We start from the raw sequence: 15,736 nt of genomic DNA on the forward strand, positions 1-15,736 counted from the left end.
AGAAGCACTAATAGAATGTACCATTATTTAGTATGCAGCAGGAGGAGCCAGCCCACCAAGAAGACTACAATACAGAGCTATATACAACAGACTCCAACTACTGAAAGACAGATACGAACAAGGACTCATCAACGTGATATACTACTCTGCCGCAGCATCCCATCTTTTTCATTTGAACGGAATGACTTTGTGAAATATTGTAGTTTGTGACTTTGTGAATATAATGTTTTGTGACTTTGTAAATAAAATGTTTTGTGACTTTGTGAATAAAATGTTTTGTGACTTTGTAAATATGATGTTTTGTGACTTTTGAAATATATATTAAATGTTGTATTTTTCATCATTATACATCTGGGACTATTATATTAGTTTAAGTATGCATAAATTGCCCCATATTTCTTATTTTTACCATAGTGTTTTATGTATTTCCTTATGCAATGCATGTTTAAATTTGATTCATAATTTATATAGATTATGTTTGCAATAAAAGAAAACTTTATCATATATTGGTGTATTTAAATCATAATCATTTACAAACTGATGAATTATTAACACACTTTTATAAATGAATGTCATTGTTTTGTCATTAGTTGTATGTTAAATGAATCGATTGAAACATATTTAATTTATTTATTGTCTATCTATAACACAAATAAAAATGGAACTACAAAATGAAAAATACCTGAATATACAGAAAACACAGATAAACTTTATACCTATTAAGTTGGAACAGACTATATAACTGTATGCGTTAATTCATAGTAACGTCTTGTGGTATTCATCATATTAAATACGGAATAATATTTACGGACCGAATATATATATATAGTTTAAACAAACCTAATTCACATTTGTCCGAAGATTGGGTTCTTTGTGTCCAGCCATCAAGACACTTAAAATAATACTTCTCTGCAGACCTGGGAACGACAAAAAACAGAAGCAGTAAAATATATTTGCACCAATTACTGATATTCTCTATGATTAGCAGGGGCAGTTTCTGAAAAAATGCATGTCAATATTTATATTTTGGGCAGTTCTCAACCCCATAACACTGCCTGCTTAAATACCATCTATACATCATCAGTAAAGTTACCAGGTGCTCTAAAAATGAATACTGTGGATATAATAAAAGTTCCGTGATCCGTGTAAACTCATCGAACCTTTAAACAAACGTATTAGTAAAGGTGATCTTATTAATGTTGTAATAAGATCTTTGAATATTGTTTACATTGGCACTAACATCGGTTTTGTCATCAACAAATTAAAACATAACTAAATTTGTATTCTTTTTGAATGGTTTTTTGGGATGTAGAAATACACATCCCCGTTTATTTTTCTATTTAGAGATTGCCTCATCTATATATAACATGATACATATTTATTATAAGGTTAAATCCTAACTATTCTACTGCCTGTCGATACCTTTATTTTGGCACTGTATAAGTCATGGCTTCTTTGACTGTCCATAGCGTTAAAACACTAAATCCCTGGGATGTGTTTTAATTGATTTTAGTCTCTGGTGCATGATTTTTTATCATTAATTGTTTTTGGCTTTTAACTAGCTTTCAGTAACTGCGAATACTCTCAAATCGTACTTTCGTGTTAATTTGACCTGTTGACACAATTTCTAATGCATTTCTGTAATTCAATGTTTACTTTTTTGTGTTAAATCTCGTCTCACTATTTTTAATATGTACCACCTTTGATAAGTATTTAGTATGACGATAAATTTTCATTTCTGTACGCGTACTGTGGACAACAAATTTATCAATTTTGTATTAAATGTTTACTTCCGTACTCCTAACAACAAAATTATTATATTTAAATTTACCTGTGTACGTTTTTTTTTTTTATTTAACACCGTTTTGTCCCAGGTTCAAGTGGTCTTTTTGACACTGTTCCTACATCTTTTTTATCAATATTGTATTTATGTTGTGTCATAGATCAAACGTATTCGTTCAGTTTATGTTTACTTGATTCTTTTTAATCGAGTTAAGCCATTTCAATTGATATTTGATAGTGTGTCTTTTTATGTTGTAATGTTACACTACTGTCTAAGGTTAGGGTGAAGGTTTGCGCCTGTTAAAATGTTTAAACCCGCTGCATTTTAATACACCTGTTCTAAGTCAGGAGCCTGTTGATCAGTAGTTGTCGTATGTTGAACAAACAACAATTCAGTCTACTTTCCGTCCTTTTCTAAGGCTTTGAGATTACCAATCCTCTTTTGACTGATTGAAAGTCTTCAAATTTCAAGGGCGTTTACTTCCCCGTTTACCTCGGAGTAAACGTGAAAAAGTTGCGTCTTCTATCTTTGTTAGAAGTAATTATATATATAGACGCACGTTTAATTGAGTACTTTTATACCTACATGTCGACAACAATAAAAAGTGTCAATATTTCTTCTTTTATATAATATTCATGAACTGGCCTAAAAGTGGAGTACTTTTTATACTTCAGGATGTTGTTTGAAATTAAAGGGAAGGAATTTGAGTTTAGAATTGCAATTGTAAAATTTGTTGTCGGCATAAATGTAAGGTGCGAATATTTTCCATTTTGTTAGAAATTATATAAGAGCATTAAAATTCTGTTCTTTTAGTACATCGGGATGGATAGTTTTACACAAATTGGGAGCTCTGTAAGTCTACTGTAACCTTAACTTTATCTCGAAAACAATAAAAAGTGACAATATTTCATTTTTATACCCCCTACAAAAATGACAACGCCATGGCTACAAAACAAAAAAAACAACTGACGAACATCAGTATACAAAACAAAACATAGAAAAACTTAAGACTGGGCAACACGAACCCGTCCAAAAACTTGGGTTGATCTCAGGTGCTCTGGAAGGGTAAGCAGATCCTGCTCCACAATTGCTATACTTGTTGTATTCATCAATATATGTTGCCAATATTTTCCCATCTTCTAGATTATTCTCTACCGGCATATGCATTTTACTATATACCCCAGGATGTATAGTTTTACACAAATTGCAAGCTTTATAAGTCTACTGTTAATAATACTTTTGTCGACAACAATTAAAAGTGCCAATATTTCTTCTTTTTTTTATTGATATTCTTGTACTGGCCGTATAATTGATTACTTTTATTACCTAAGGATGGATTGTTTGATATAAAAGAAGAAGGAATTAAATATTCAAATTGCTATATTTGTTGTATTCATCAATATATGGGGCCAATATTTTCCATTCTTCTTGATGTATTCACTACTGGCATAAACATTTTATTCTTTTGGTATCTCAGGAAGGCTAGTTTTACACAAATTGAGAGCTTTATAAGTCTTCAGTTAATAAAACTTTTGTGGACAACTATAAAAAGTGCCAACATTCCTTCTTTTTTATAATATTCATGTACTGGTCTGATAAAATAGTTCTTTTTGTACCTCAAGATGGATTGTGTGACATTAAAGCAAAGGAAGTTAAGTTTATAATTGCAAACCTTATTGTCGGCATCAATATAAGGTGCAAATATCTTCCCTTTTGTTAAAATATAATGTTACGTATTAAAATTCTGTTCTATTGGTATCTTAGAAGGGATAGTTTTATACAAACTGAGAGCTCTTTAAGACAATAAAAAGTTCCAATATTTCTTTTTTCTATAAAAAATTGAAAACAACACGTTTAATAATTTCATGCGTCCGAAGCGCTTTTCTGGATGTACCTTCATCAGGAACGCTCAAAGCCAAACATTTGAAATCCGAGGATGTATAAGTACCGAAACCTTTGAAGAGCTATATGACAAAATACCTAAAATAAATAGCCAAATTCATCTAAAGTCAACTTAGCCTGAGGGAGTTGAAACCTTAGTTTCTTAAAAATTTTATAAATAATCTTGAACTGGTCTGATAAATGCTCTTTTTATACCTGAGGACGGATTGTTTGAAATAAAAAGTAAGGAATTATTTTGGCAGAATTTTTTTTTCAAAAAGCAATTTCTGTGGTCTATTGGGATGAACAGGTTTAATAAAATTGACATTAGCCGTCGTATATATACATAGATCGATTTTAAAATCATTTTAAATGCAATAAACTATGAACTACGGCAAATATTTTCAATTGAGGGTATTGTCTGAAAACAAATATTAAATAAACAATTTTATGTCGTCTGTTTAATTTCAAGTCTTGAAGCATTGCTTAGTTAAATCTACCGTAATGACTATTGTAGATAACATATAAATCTTTCTTATTTTCAGTATTTAATTATTTGATAATTACTGAAAATATTTGTTTAGCGTTATTATATTTATTTATCATTTGAAAGATATGAAGAAGGCATTGAAAATAAAGAAAATAAAACTGTTAAATGTTATCGAAATCGATTTACATATTTCATTAAAATTGGTTAGAACGTATTTAAAAAAAGTTATGGTTTTATATTCAAACTTTAAATTAAAAATCATTCTAACATTCTATATTTCGATAATTCAGTTTTACACAAAAAGGACAAAAGGGATGATTTTTCTTTCCCTATTGTTAATTTTTCTTTTTTGGACGGTGATGTTCCTTTGGCACCGTCTTACGGTGTTTATATATCACCTTCGCCATGCCCGTTTAGAAGGGACGTTTTGGATTTCAATGAGCGAAACTATGTATTACTGGTAAATTATCAAGTCAGGGATTTCGTTAACACAAATTACTTAAATCCTTTACTAAATTCTTCCATAGATACAAATATTTGGTTTGCAAGTTTGGTTGTTATTTTAAACGGAATAGCACATCCTTATTTTTACGGGAATGTTGTTTAGCGAGCCCGAAAGTTTAAATACGATCCAGGTAAACTTATCGATCCTTTAAATAAACTTATTCTAAAAGGTTACAAATTCAACACTGTAATTAGATCTTTGAATATTGTTTTTATTAGTACAGATATTGATTTTGTTATCAACAAATTAAAACCATACTAAATATTATTGTTATACACACATGCACAGTCACAGTACTACAATCTGTCGATAACTATATTTTGGCATTGCACAAGGTCATAGTTATTGAATGTTGGATGTGTTCTAATTGATACATTAGTCTTAGATACATGATTTTTTTATTAGTTGTTATTTGCTTTGAACTAGTTGGTAGTAACTGCGGGTACTCTCAGATCTTTACCTAATATAAAAATAAGAAGATGTGGTATGATTGCCAATGAGACATCTCTCCACAAGAAACCAAATGACACAGAAAATAACAACTATAGGTCATCGCACGGCCTTCAACAATGAGCAAAACCCATACCGCATAGCCAGCTATAAAAAGCTCCGACATGACAAATGTAAAACTATTCAAACGAGAAAACTAACGGCCTAATTTATGTACAAAATAATGAACGCAAAACAAATATGATACACAGAAACAAACAACAACCGCTGAATTATAGCCTCCTGACATGGGACAGGTACATACAGAATGTGGCGGGGTTAAACATAAACGCGGACACTCAACCATCCCCTAACTTGGGACAGTGGTGTAACAGTACAAAAAACTATAAAAATCAGTTGAAAAAGGCTTAACTCATCAGATGGATACAAATAGAAATACATCTAATAAAAACACAGAGTGAACGTGGTAGGGTACTTATACATCCCCACAACAAAAAGACACTAAGTACAGATCTGAGAGTGCTCGCAGTTACTGACAGCTAGTTCAAAGCCAGTAACAACTAATAAAAGATTTTATGCATCTAAGACTAAAACATCAATCAGTACACATCCAACATCCAATGGATTTAGTGTTAAGACGTCATTAATAGTAGGAGAAAAATATGACCATGTGCAATGCTAAGATACAGGTATCGACAGATTGTAGAGCCATGTATATACAAATAATATCAAGTTTGATTTCAATTTACTGATAACAAAATCAATAGTAATACCAATAAAGTCCATATATCTTGACTTACATCTAGAAATTGACAATGAGGGTCGGTTGAAAACAAAACTTTACGGCAAAAGAGATGATTTCAGCTTTCCAATTGTGAACTTTGAATTTCTATGTAGCAATAGTCCAGCAGCGCCTGCATACGGAGTATATATATATCCCAGTTGATACGATATTCCAGGGCTTGTATTTCCTATCATGATTTCCTTGATAGAGGGTTGCTGCTCACAAGGAAGCTATTTAACCCAAGAGTTCCAAGTGGTAAAGTTGAAGTCTTCCCTTCGTAATTTATACGCACGCCATCACTAGTTGGAATACCCGTTTCACAGATGATAGCGGATATGTTCCAATTGTCGTAACTACAATCCCATCCCCCTTTCCCCGAATAAGACTTATTACCGGGTTTGTACTAACATGAGCAACACGACGGGAGCCACATGTGGAGCAGGATCGGCTAACCCTTCTGGGGCACCTGAGATCACCACCAATTTTGGTGGGGTTCGTGTTGCTCAGTCTTTAGTTTTCCATATAAAAAAGAAGATGTGGTATGATTGCCAATGAGACAACTCTCCACAAGAGACCAAATGACACAGAAATTAACAAATCTAGGTCACCATACGGCCTTCAACAATGAACAAAGCCCATACCGCACAGTCAGCTATAAAAGACACCGAAATGAGAATGTAAAACAATTCAAACGAGAAAACTAACGGCCTAATTTATGTACAAAAAATTAACGAAAAACAAATATGTAACACATAAACAAACGACAACCACTGAATTACAGGCTCCTGACTTGGGACATGCACATACATACAGAATGTGGCGGGGTTAAACATGTTAGCGGGATCCCAACCCTCCCCCTAACCTGGGACAGTGGTGTAACACTACAACATAAGAACGAACTATAAAAAATCAGTTGAAAGAGGCTTAACTCATCAGATGTTTAAAAATACAAATACTACAATAACAAGTGGACGTGGCTGGGTACTTGTACATCCAAACAACAAAAAGACACTAAGTACAGATCTGAGAGTACTCGCAGTTACTGAGCAACTAGTTCAAAGCCACTAACAACTAATAAAAAAAATCATGCATCTAAGACTAAATTATCAATCCGTACACATCCAACATGTTGTGTTTTGTGTACTATTGTTTGTCTGTTTGTCTGTTTGTCTGTTGGTCTTTTTCTTTTTTTAGCCATGACGTTGTCATTTTATTTACAACTTATGAGTTTGAATGTCCCTTTGGTATCTTTCGCCTCTCTTTCATTGGTGTCATAATATACTTATGTTTGGTTTTTTTTTGCTCACACATTGTTGTCAATATAATGGATTTTAATGCGATTGTCATACAAGTGAGAGGTTCAATTAGCTATAAAACCAGGCTTAATCCACCATTTTCTACATAAGGAAATGTCTGTTACAAGTCAGGAATATGACAGTTGTTTTTCATTCGTTTGATGTGTTTCAGCTTTCTGTTTTGAATTTTCCTTGGAGTTCGGTATTTTTGTTATTTTACTTAACAAACACTGATTACAGTACTTACCCATATCTCGAACAGCGTCCCCAGTTGAATAAACCACAATGATATTTGCTTTTCGTCTCTTCATACCATGACACTCTCTGTACATTTTGACTTGAAAAGAAATTCTGGGTATTTTAAAACATGTTGCCCTGGTGGAAATGTAGGTAATAAAATCAGCATCCTCTTAACTTGCTAAAAATACCTGTTCTAGTATACGTTATTTTGGAATCCAAAGGTTTATGGGTCTTTTCAAAAATAAAATCATGACATTGGTAGTATCATTCTATTGTTTGAAACACGTATTTTTCTAACCAATCGAAGCATTTTGGTGTAAGCTTTCGAAAATATCAAATAAAATGATTTCAATAGTTGCGATTAATACAGAATAGTTGATAAATTTGTTTGTAAGAAGAAAAAATATTTTTTAAAAGTAGTGGATTCAGCGGAATCCTGTGTCTTGCGTACGTACAACTGCTTCTGTCAAGTATACATTATTATGTAACCTTCGTCTTGAGTTGATAGATAGTAATAATTGAAGATTTCAGGCTCATGACTTTGTACAGACACAAAGTAAAATATGTACCATCTGGACACACCTAGGTTTTGTTTGTCACCCTATCTTTTTGAACTACTATTACAAAAATTTAAACATTTTTTCTGAACGCTCAACCCAATGTACGACACTTCATGCAAATTTTTCTCCATAAATAGATTAAATAAGATAGGTGTAGAAATGTGTGTTCAATTATTGGTAAATTTCCAAGGTTATTTATTACAGCTTTGCACACTAATTTACTAGCCTTGTGCAATAATAGAAAGGGATCATTGATCTATATCTCTATTATCTTTTCAATAATATTGTTAATGATTCACTAAAAAAAAACTACAGTAGATACTATAATATTGATAACCAATATGATTAAAATCTTGATCTTATGTCCACGTTTTCCTTACATAGCTTGTAAGCCTAGTGTGGAGACAGGATCGGTATTTTAATCAGATTGTTAAACGACTGACAAGTGCGTTGGTTGGTGTTTGGAGACATTACATTACTATCAAAATATCCAGAACTCCAAAAGTTACTTTATTTGAATAATATACACTTATTTACTGGCTATGAGAACAATAGAAAGTTTATTGTCCCCGAAGACAGCAACTGTTTTCCGACGCGAAGCGGAGGATAATAGTTGCTGTCGAGGGGTACAATAAAATTGCTATTGTCCGAATAGCCAGTAAATAAGTGTTTTATTATACAGAAAGAAACTAGTTTATATTTCGAGACGATGTATTTTAATAGTAATTCTCTTTATATTGCAACTCTTACAACTGTTCCAGAAATATTTTGGGTAAACCATAATTTATTTGATTTGAAGCGATATTCTGTATTGACGTCATAATAATTTTACTGCGCAAATAGCACAGTTGCAGTAAAAACAATCATTCGGATGTTTAAGGAGACGATTCAATTCAGAAAGTACGGAAAAATTTCCAGAAAAAAGAAAATCTAACCAGTTAATAGTGAAACTATTAACCGGTTAATAGTCTTTTTCAGACAATTTCGTAAAAATAGTAAATCTATTTGTCTATAATTTTATAAAGAAATAGCATACTGCGGTATAATAATTGTTAATATTGTAATGGCTGGTGGATACCAACAATTAAAGATTTTCCACATATCATCCATATATTTAAGTTTATTTATACATTGGTATTCACTCCTGTGCATCATTATCATTTTCTTTTACGCAAATAACAGAAAGGTTTTCACTTAACCTTTCTGTTGAAACAAGTATATAACGGGATGACCATCTGATGTTCTTGGGGATTTAGAACGAATAAGCTGGCCAGGTTATTAGTAAAAATAACTAGCTTTGCCCAAGACAGGATGAAAATAAATATTTTCTCCAACAAACTGCAGAACAAGGGAGAAAAAATACCCCGCTTCTTTCAGGTAAATGTCACACTAAATATAAAAAAAGGGGGATATGTTATAACTGATATTAGAGATTACAAATGTGTCGAGTTTAGATAATGGATAACTACCCAGAAATGTGAATACATATTTTGAAAACAGTAGGGTATATAAGGTTATGAACGGTAAATTCAAAAATAAAATCAGGCTATTTACACACTTAATTAATGGTTGGACCTCAAAAATTTAAATCATTATGTTATAATATCGTGCCGTAATTTACATAACAGTAAAAGAATGACAAAGGTTATAAATGGTAAATTTAAAACTAAAATCAGGCTATTTACACACGTGTACGTATTAATGGCTAGAAATACACACTATAGTATCATTAAATATTGAATATACCAGAAAAAAAGTTTATGCAAATTACAAAATTTTAGAATGCGGAAAAATAACATAATCGGATTTATTAGTATTTCGGGTGGTTAAAATAAAAATTCATAAGGGTTCCGCGAAACCCAGTGTCTCGCCTTTTTTTGCTGTTAGTCGCAGGCTCATTTTCGAAATTCCCTTGCACCCTACCACCCAGAAAACCCGCAAACCAAAAAGTCGTCCCCTAACACACAAATGAAACGCAAAATATTTGGCTATGACATAACACCCCGAAGGACAAGATTTCATGATTACCCATGCTAGGCTACGACAACTACGGGCGGATGGTCAACATCAGTATTATGAATTTCATTTTCAAAAGTAATAATTTTTATTCCAATTATTGCAGTTAAATAAATGATTTTAAGAAGCAATCTTAAAGATGTTTAAATGTTTTCGAAACTTTGAAATTTAGTTGCTCATTCCATAAAACCCATATAGACTTTTTACTTGTTCTTACTGGTCACCTGTGTACCGGAGAATTTGTTAGAAGTTATACTCAATCTTCAACACTATATTGTTTAGGTTCTACATTAGTGGGTAAAATAGAAGATAAAACCAAAAATACAACCAACACATCTTCAGAATATAGCAAAGTGCTGTGGGCCAATGAAATTGTGAGATTTGGTGTGTCTTAATTGTGAATAATTACCGAAATTGTTTCTTAGTAAGGGATGGTTCTATTGTCTAGCTAGGCCTACTAACAGTTAAAAACAAAAAAATTCTATAAATGAGATACAACTACCCGAAGCCATTCATCAGCTTGAAAGGATTAAATGTTAATATTGAAAATGATTTAAAATTAAATAGCTGAACAAAATCAGAATAAGTTGAACTTTACTGGTTAAGTAAAAAGTGGCATCGTTAAAGCTATATATAAAGGCAACAGTAGTATACCGCTGTTCGAAATTCATAAATCAATTGAGAAAAAAAACAAATCCGGGTTACAAACTAAAACTGAAGGAAACACATCAAATATAAGAGGAGAACTACGACACAACAGAAACACAACATTAAAATGTAACACACACAGAAACGAACTATAATATAACAATGGCCATTTTCCTGACTTGGTACAGGACATTTTTTTTTTAAAAAAGGTGGGTTGAACCTGGTTTTGTGGCTAGCCAAACCTCCCGCTTTTATGGTAATGTTAAATATAACATTAAAATGACAACATTACATGACAGGACTACAATACAAATAAATGGGAGAACATATAGGACAGAGAAACATACAAATAATAGCTAACAAAAGGTACCAGGTTTAAAATTTAATTCCGCAAGACGCGCGTTTCGTCCACACAAGACTTACCAGTGACGCTCAGATCAAAAAAGTTCGAAAGCCAAAACAAGTACAAAGTTGAAGAGCATTGATGACCAAAAGTTCAAAAATGTTGTGCCAAATAAGGCTAAGGTTATATGTCTGGGATAAGAAAATCCTTAGTATTTAGAATAATTCATACTTTAGCAAACAGTAAATTTATAAAAATTACTATATAATAGATATACATGAGAACACCGAAGTGGTGACTAACTAAAGAATAAAAACGGATACATAAAACCACATAAACCAGCACATAAAAATTCACAGCCGAGTTAGCCAAAGAGATCAACGCAACAAAAGTGACGTCACATTTGAATTTCTGAAATATCCCCAGAATAGGATAGAATTAGGATAGAATTCAAGATTTGGTTTATAATACTCATATAACATTTATTAATAACAATGAAAATTACAATACTAATTAATATAAAAAGTGGTGGTAATTAGATAATTAATAGTATTATCTAGCTATGTCGGTGTTTCTTCTAAATCAAACTGTAAACCAAATATATCGTATAAATTTAGTTGACCCGAACTAAAATCTAATTAATGAACTGGGTGATTAATTATCTTAACCATAACACACGAAAACTTTAATTTGAATACGAATAACTTCGAAATCATCATGAAAAATAAATAAACAAAGCAATGCAAAAGGAAAGAAAGAAAGGCCCTTTAAGCTAAATATGACTTAAATCTTAGAGCTAATACACTTACAAAATTTCAGATTACTGGATCCGTGGTTGGTAAAAATAGTATTAAAATGTATAGGGAGTTGAATCAACTTTTGAATTATTTGCTTAAAGTAATTAACAGAATTGAAATTGAAATTTGATGTTAAAGGCATTTAATTCTAGTTGATTATCTTACTTAATGAAATCGTTTTTGATGTAAACAGTTGGAATCAATTACTGGCTTTGGAATAAACTTTAATTGTAAATAAAATTTTGAATTTATTGATTTATAACTGTAAATAAACAAAAAGATGTTTCCTCACTGATAGATTACACGATTTGCATTCATACTCACAATTAAGAAACTTAAAAAAATCCTACCATTTCATCGTATTTGTTATGTCATCTATATAGCTAATGCCTATAACAATATTTAGGAAACTTTCCCATATTATAGGATAGTCCCTACATTAACTACACCTATTCATAAATGAAATGACTAAAAATAAAGTCCTGTGTCAATTATAAACATTGCACTCAGAATAAAGATATATATACTGGCAATGAAACGATATACAGATCGTTAACGGGATCTTCCATCACTGTATTGGATACCTAAACTACATAAGTGTTCTTACAAACAACGGTAAATTGCTGGGTTTTCCAAGTCCTCCACGAAACCTCTTTCTAAATTATTAACATCAATTTTATCAGCAATCAAAGCCGGGCTTCAAAGTTATTGTGAAACTGCCTTTTCTAGAGTTGGCGTGAATCAGATGTGGATACTAAAAAATTCCAAAGATCTTTTAGAGTACATACAATCTAAGACTCTTTCATCTTGCAATAGTATTAAAACATTTGAATTTTCTACACTTAACACAAGTATTCCCCATTCCAAACTAAAAGAAAAATTGAAAGAGTTGGTATTGCTTTGTTTCATAAAAAAGAATGGCCATCGTAAATACAAGTATCTTGTCTTAGGGAGGGATAAATCCTACTTTGTAAAAAATCACTCTGATTCAAACAAAAATTCTTTGAAACTGACATTATCAAGATGCTTGATTTCTTGATTGACAACATATTTGTTACGTTTGAAGGACGTGTTTTTCAACAAACAATCGGCATTCCCATGGGAACCAACTTTGCCCCTCTTCTTGCCGACTTGTTCCTTTATTCATATGAGGCTGACTTCATACAGGAACTTCTTAGGAAGAAAAAAAAAGTTAGCAGTATCTTTTAACTTTACTTTCCGCTATATAGATGATGTTCTCTCACTATATAACTCAAAATTTGGTGACTATGTTGAACGCATCTATCCCATCGAACTAGAGATAAAGGATACAACAGATACAGTTAAGTCTGCCTCATATCTTGACTTACATCTAGAAATTGACAATGAGGGTCGGTTGAAAACAAAACTTTACGACAAAAGAGATGATTTCAGCTTTCCAATTGTGAACTTTCCATTTCTATGTAGCAACATTCCAGCAGCGCCTGTATACGGAGTATATATCTCCCAATTCATATGATATTTCCGGGCTTGTATTTCCTATCATGATTTCATTGATAGATGGTTGCTGCTGAGAAGGAAGCTATTAAACAAAGAGTTCCAAATGGTGAAGTTGGAATCATCCCTTCGTAAATTTTACGGATGCGATCACGAGTTGGTTGCCCGTGATGGAATATCCGTTTCACAGATGATAGCGGATATGTTCCTAATGTCGTTACTACAATCCTGTTCCCTTTTCACGAATGTGACCTACCGAATTAGACTATTTACCGGGTTTGTACTAACATGAGCAACACGACGGGTGACACATGTTGAGTAGGATCTGCTTACTCTTCCGGAGCACCTGAGATCACCCCCAGTTTTTGGTGGGGTTCGTGTTGTGTAGTCTTTAGTTTTCTATGTTGTGTTTGGTGTACTATTGTTTGCCTGTTTGTCTTTTTCTTTTTTAGCCATGGCGTTGTCAGTTTATTTTCGATTTATGAGTTTGAATGTCCCTCTGGTATCTTTCGCCCCTCTTTTGTGGATTATTAGTTAAAGGCAATCAAGAGATAATTGGAGCCATTGAGCACTTTACAATAGATCATCCCCAGTTTTTGTTAGGGTTCGTGTTGCTCAGTCTTTGGTTTTCTATGTTGTGTTTTGTGTACTACTGTTTGTCCGTTTGTCATTTTCTTTTTTAGTCAAAAGTTGTCCGTTTATTTTCGACTTATGAGTTTGAATTTCCCTTTTGTATCCTGCGTCTCTCTTTTACAATATTCTAAGTTTTTAAGAGATATTAGATAGTAGAGATGTTCTATACGGTGTAAGACAACTTTTTTCCTAGAAAATGTATACCAATTAATGCTCGATATGAATAGACGACTTCCATCAATTAAAAAAGGAATGAAACAAGAAAATCTAATAAATCGTACTAGCCTTGTTTCAAGTAAATGAAGTGGAAACAACCGTTTCTCAAATTGAAAAAGATATAAAATGCTATGTTACAGGGGAGGTCAACATGAAACAGAAATTGCCAAAATTATAACAGACAATTTGAATTCAAATAAATTAAACTTATAGCTGACTATACGGTATAGGGTTTATCTCATTGTTGAAGACCGTACGTTTGGCTATAATTGCTTACATCCACTTCATTTTAACTTTGATAGATAGTTGTCTCATTGGCAATCATACTACATCTCCTTATTTTTAAATTATGCAGACAGTAACTAGCACATTGCAAGGAACTGTTTTGTCACCTGAAATTTAATAATTGTGTAGTTTTCTTGAAAAATTGGTTGTAACGTAGGGGACGGTGATCATCGGCAATTTATAAACTGCCTCACAGGCATTATATAAAACGACTTAAAACACCAAAACTATTGCCCATTGTTGAAGGCTGTACGGTGGCCTATAATTTTACGTCTTGTGGCCTCTGGTGAAAAGTTGTTTCATTGGCAATCATACCACATCTTCTTATTGTTATATTGTGTAAATTACTCCGTTCAATGCTATCAGCACATGTAGGTCCGTTGTTCTGAACATTTTATTATAAAATAGAAAAACAAAGGATATGGGGTATCCATCCATGACACAAAATCAGTACATGCACAGCAAAAGACACAAAAAGCAACGAAACAGCGATTTTATTGCTGTTCTGCATCTCAAAGTCACAGTGAGGCCTCCAACATGAAGCTAAAAAACTCTCACCTCACTGCAAGTTTGATACAGCCCCAAGCACGGCTTGAGTGGAGTTCTTTGCAAAAATAATTTGGATAGACTTTGTAAGGTGCAACACCACCAAATCGGGCCCGGTCTAAAAAGAAATACTGGAAATTTGTACATATTTAAAACAAAATAGTTCCTACGCATGCATTTATTTCTGGCATTTCGCAAAGTAATCTAAAAAATGGCAACGTAAAATGCATCAATCTCTCAGGCATTTTATAAAAACTTTATATATTTTCAGGCATATTACAAAATACCTGTAACTTATACATGTAGTGAACATTAAACATATTTTATTTTTAATTTGTTTGTTCTTTCTTAACACTGGAAAAATAACTACTTTCATTTGATAATTTGATTACTACTTTTATCATTGTTTGGGTAACTACTTCATTCCATTAATCGAAATGTCTAGCAATATAATTTGACTTACTTTCCTTCCTTTAGAGGTCCACTATAACCAGCATATCCTGTGTCAGGTACCTCATCCGATCCTCCTAACCACCAGCATAATGTGCACTTCATAAAATACGAGAATACTATTAACTGCAATAACTCTCTCATGTCTACCAGATAATGGAAAGTGTTGATCACTGAAATGTTTTGGACAATGGAACACCGAGTCCAAATTATTGTTTTACAATTTCATACAGAAACACTTCACATAAAACAAAATATCTTGTGAGATGATCACTTGATTCCTGTACAGAAAAAAAACATGTGTGTTGTAATTATGTGGTAATTAGATTAGTATGTCA

General features: G+C 32.4%; 1 protein-coding gene across 1 annotated transcript in view; it reads right to left on the bottom strand.

Moving 5' to 3' along the window:
* Positions 1-15,736, bottom strand: part of LOC127715813 (uncharacterized) — a 114,993-nt gene extending 99,257 nt beyond the window's left edge. Inside the window, exons 1-3 of the mRNA XM_052221950.1 lie at positions 15,412-15,736; positions 7,436-7,525; positions 841-917 (exon numbers count right to left, since the gene is read on the bottom strand). Coding sequence (XP_052077910.1) covers positions 841-917; positions 7,436-7,525; positions 15,412-15,542 — 298 coding nt within the window. The 5' untranslated portion in view covers positions 15,543-15,736. The remainder of the gene's footprint in view (positions 1-840; positions 918-7,435; positions 7,526-15,411) is intronic.

This window comes from Mytilus californianus, unplaced genomic scaffold (assembly GCF_021869535.1).
Source record: "Mytilus californianus isolate M0D057914Y unplaced genomic scaffold, xbMytCali1.0.p SCAF_9, whole genome shotgun sequence".
NCBI classification, from domain to species: domain Eukaryota; kingdom Metazoa; phylum Mollusca; class Bivalvia; order Mytilida; family Mytilidae; genus Mytilus; species Mytilus californianus.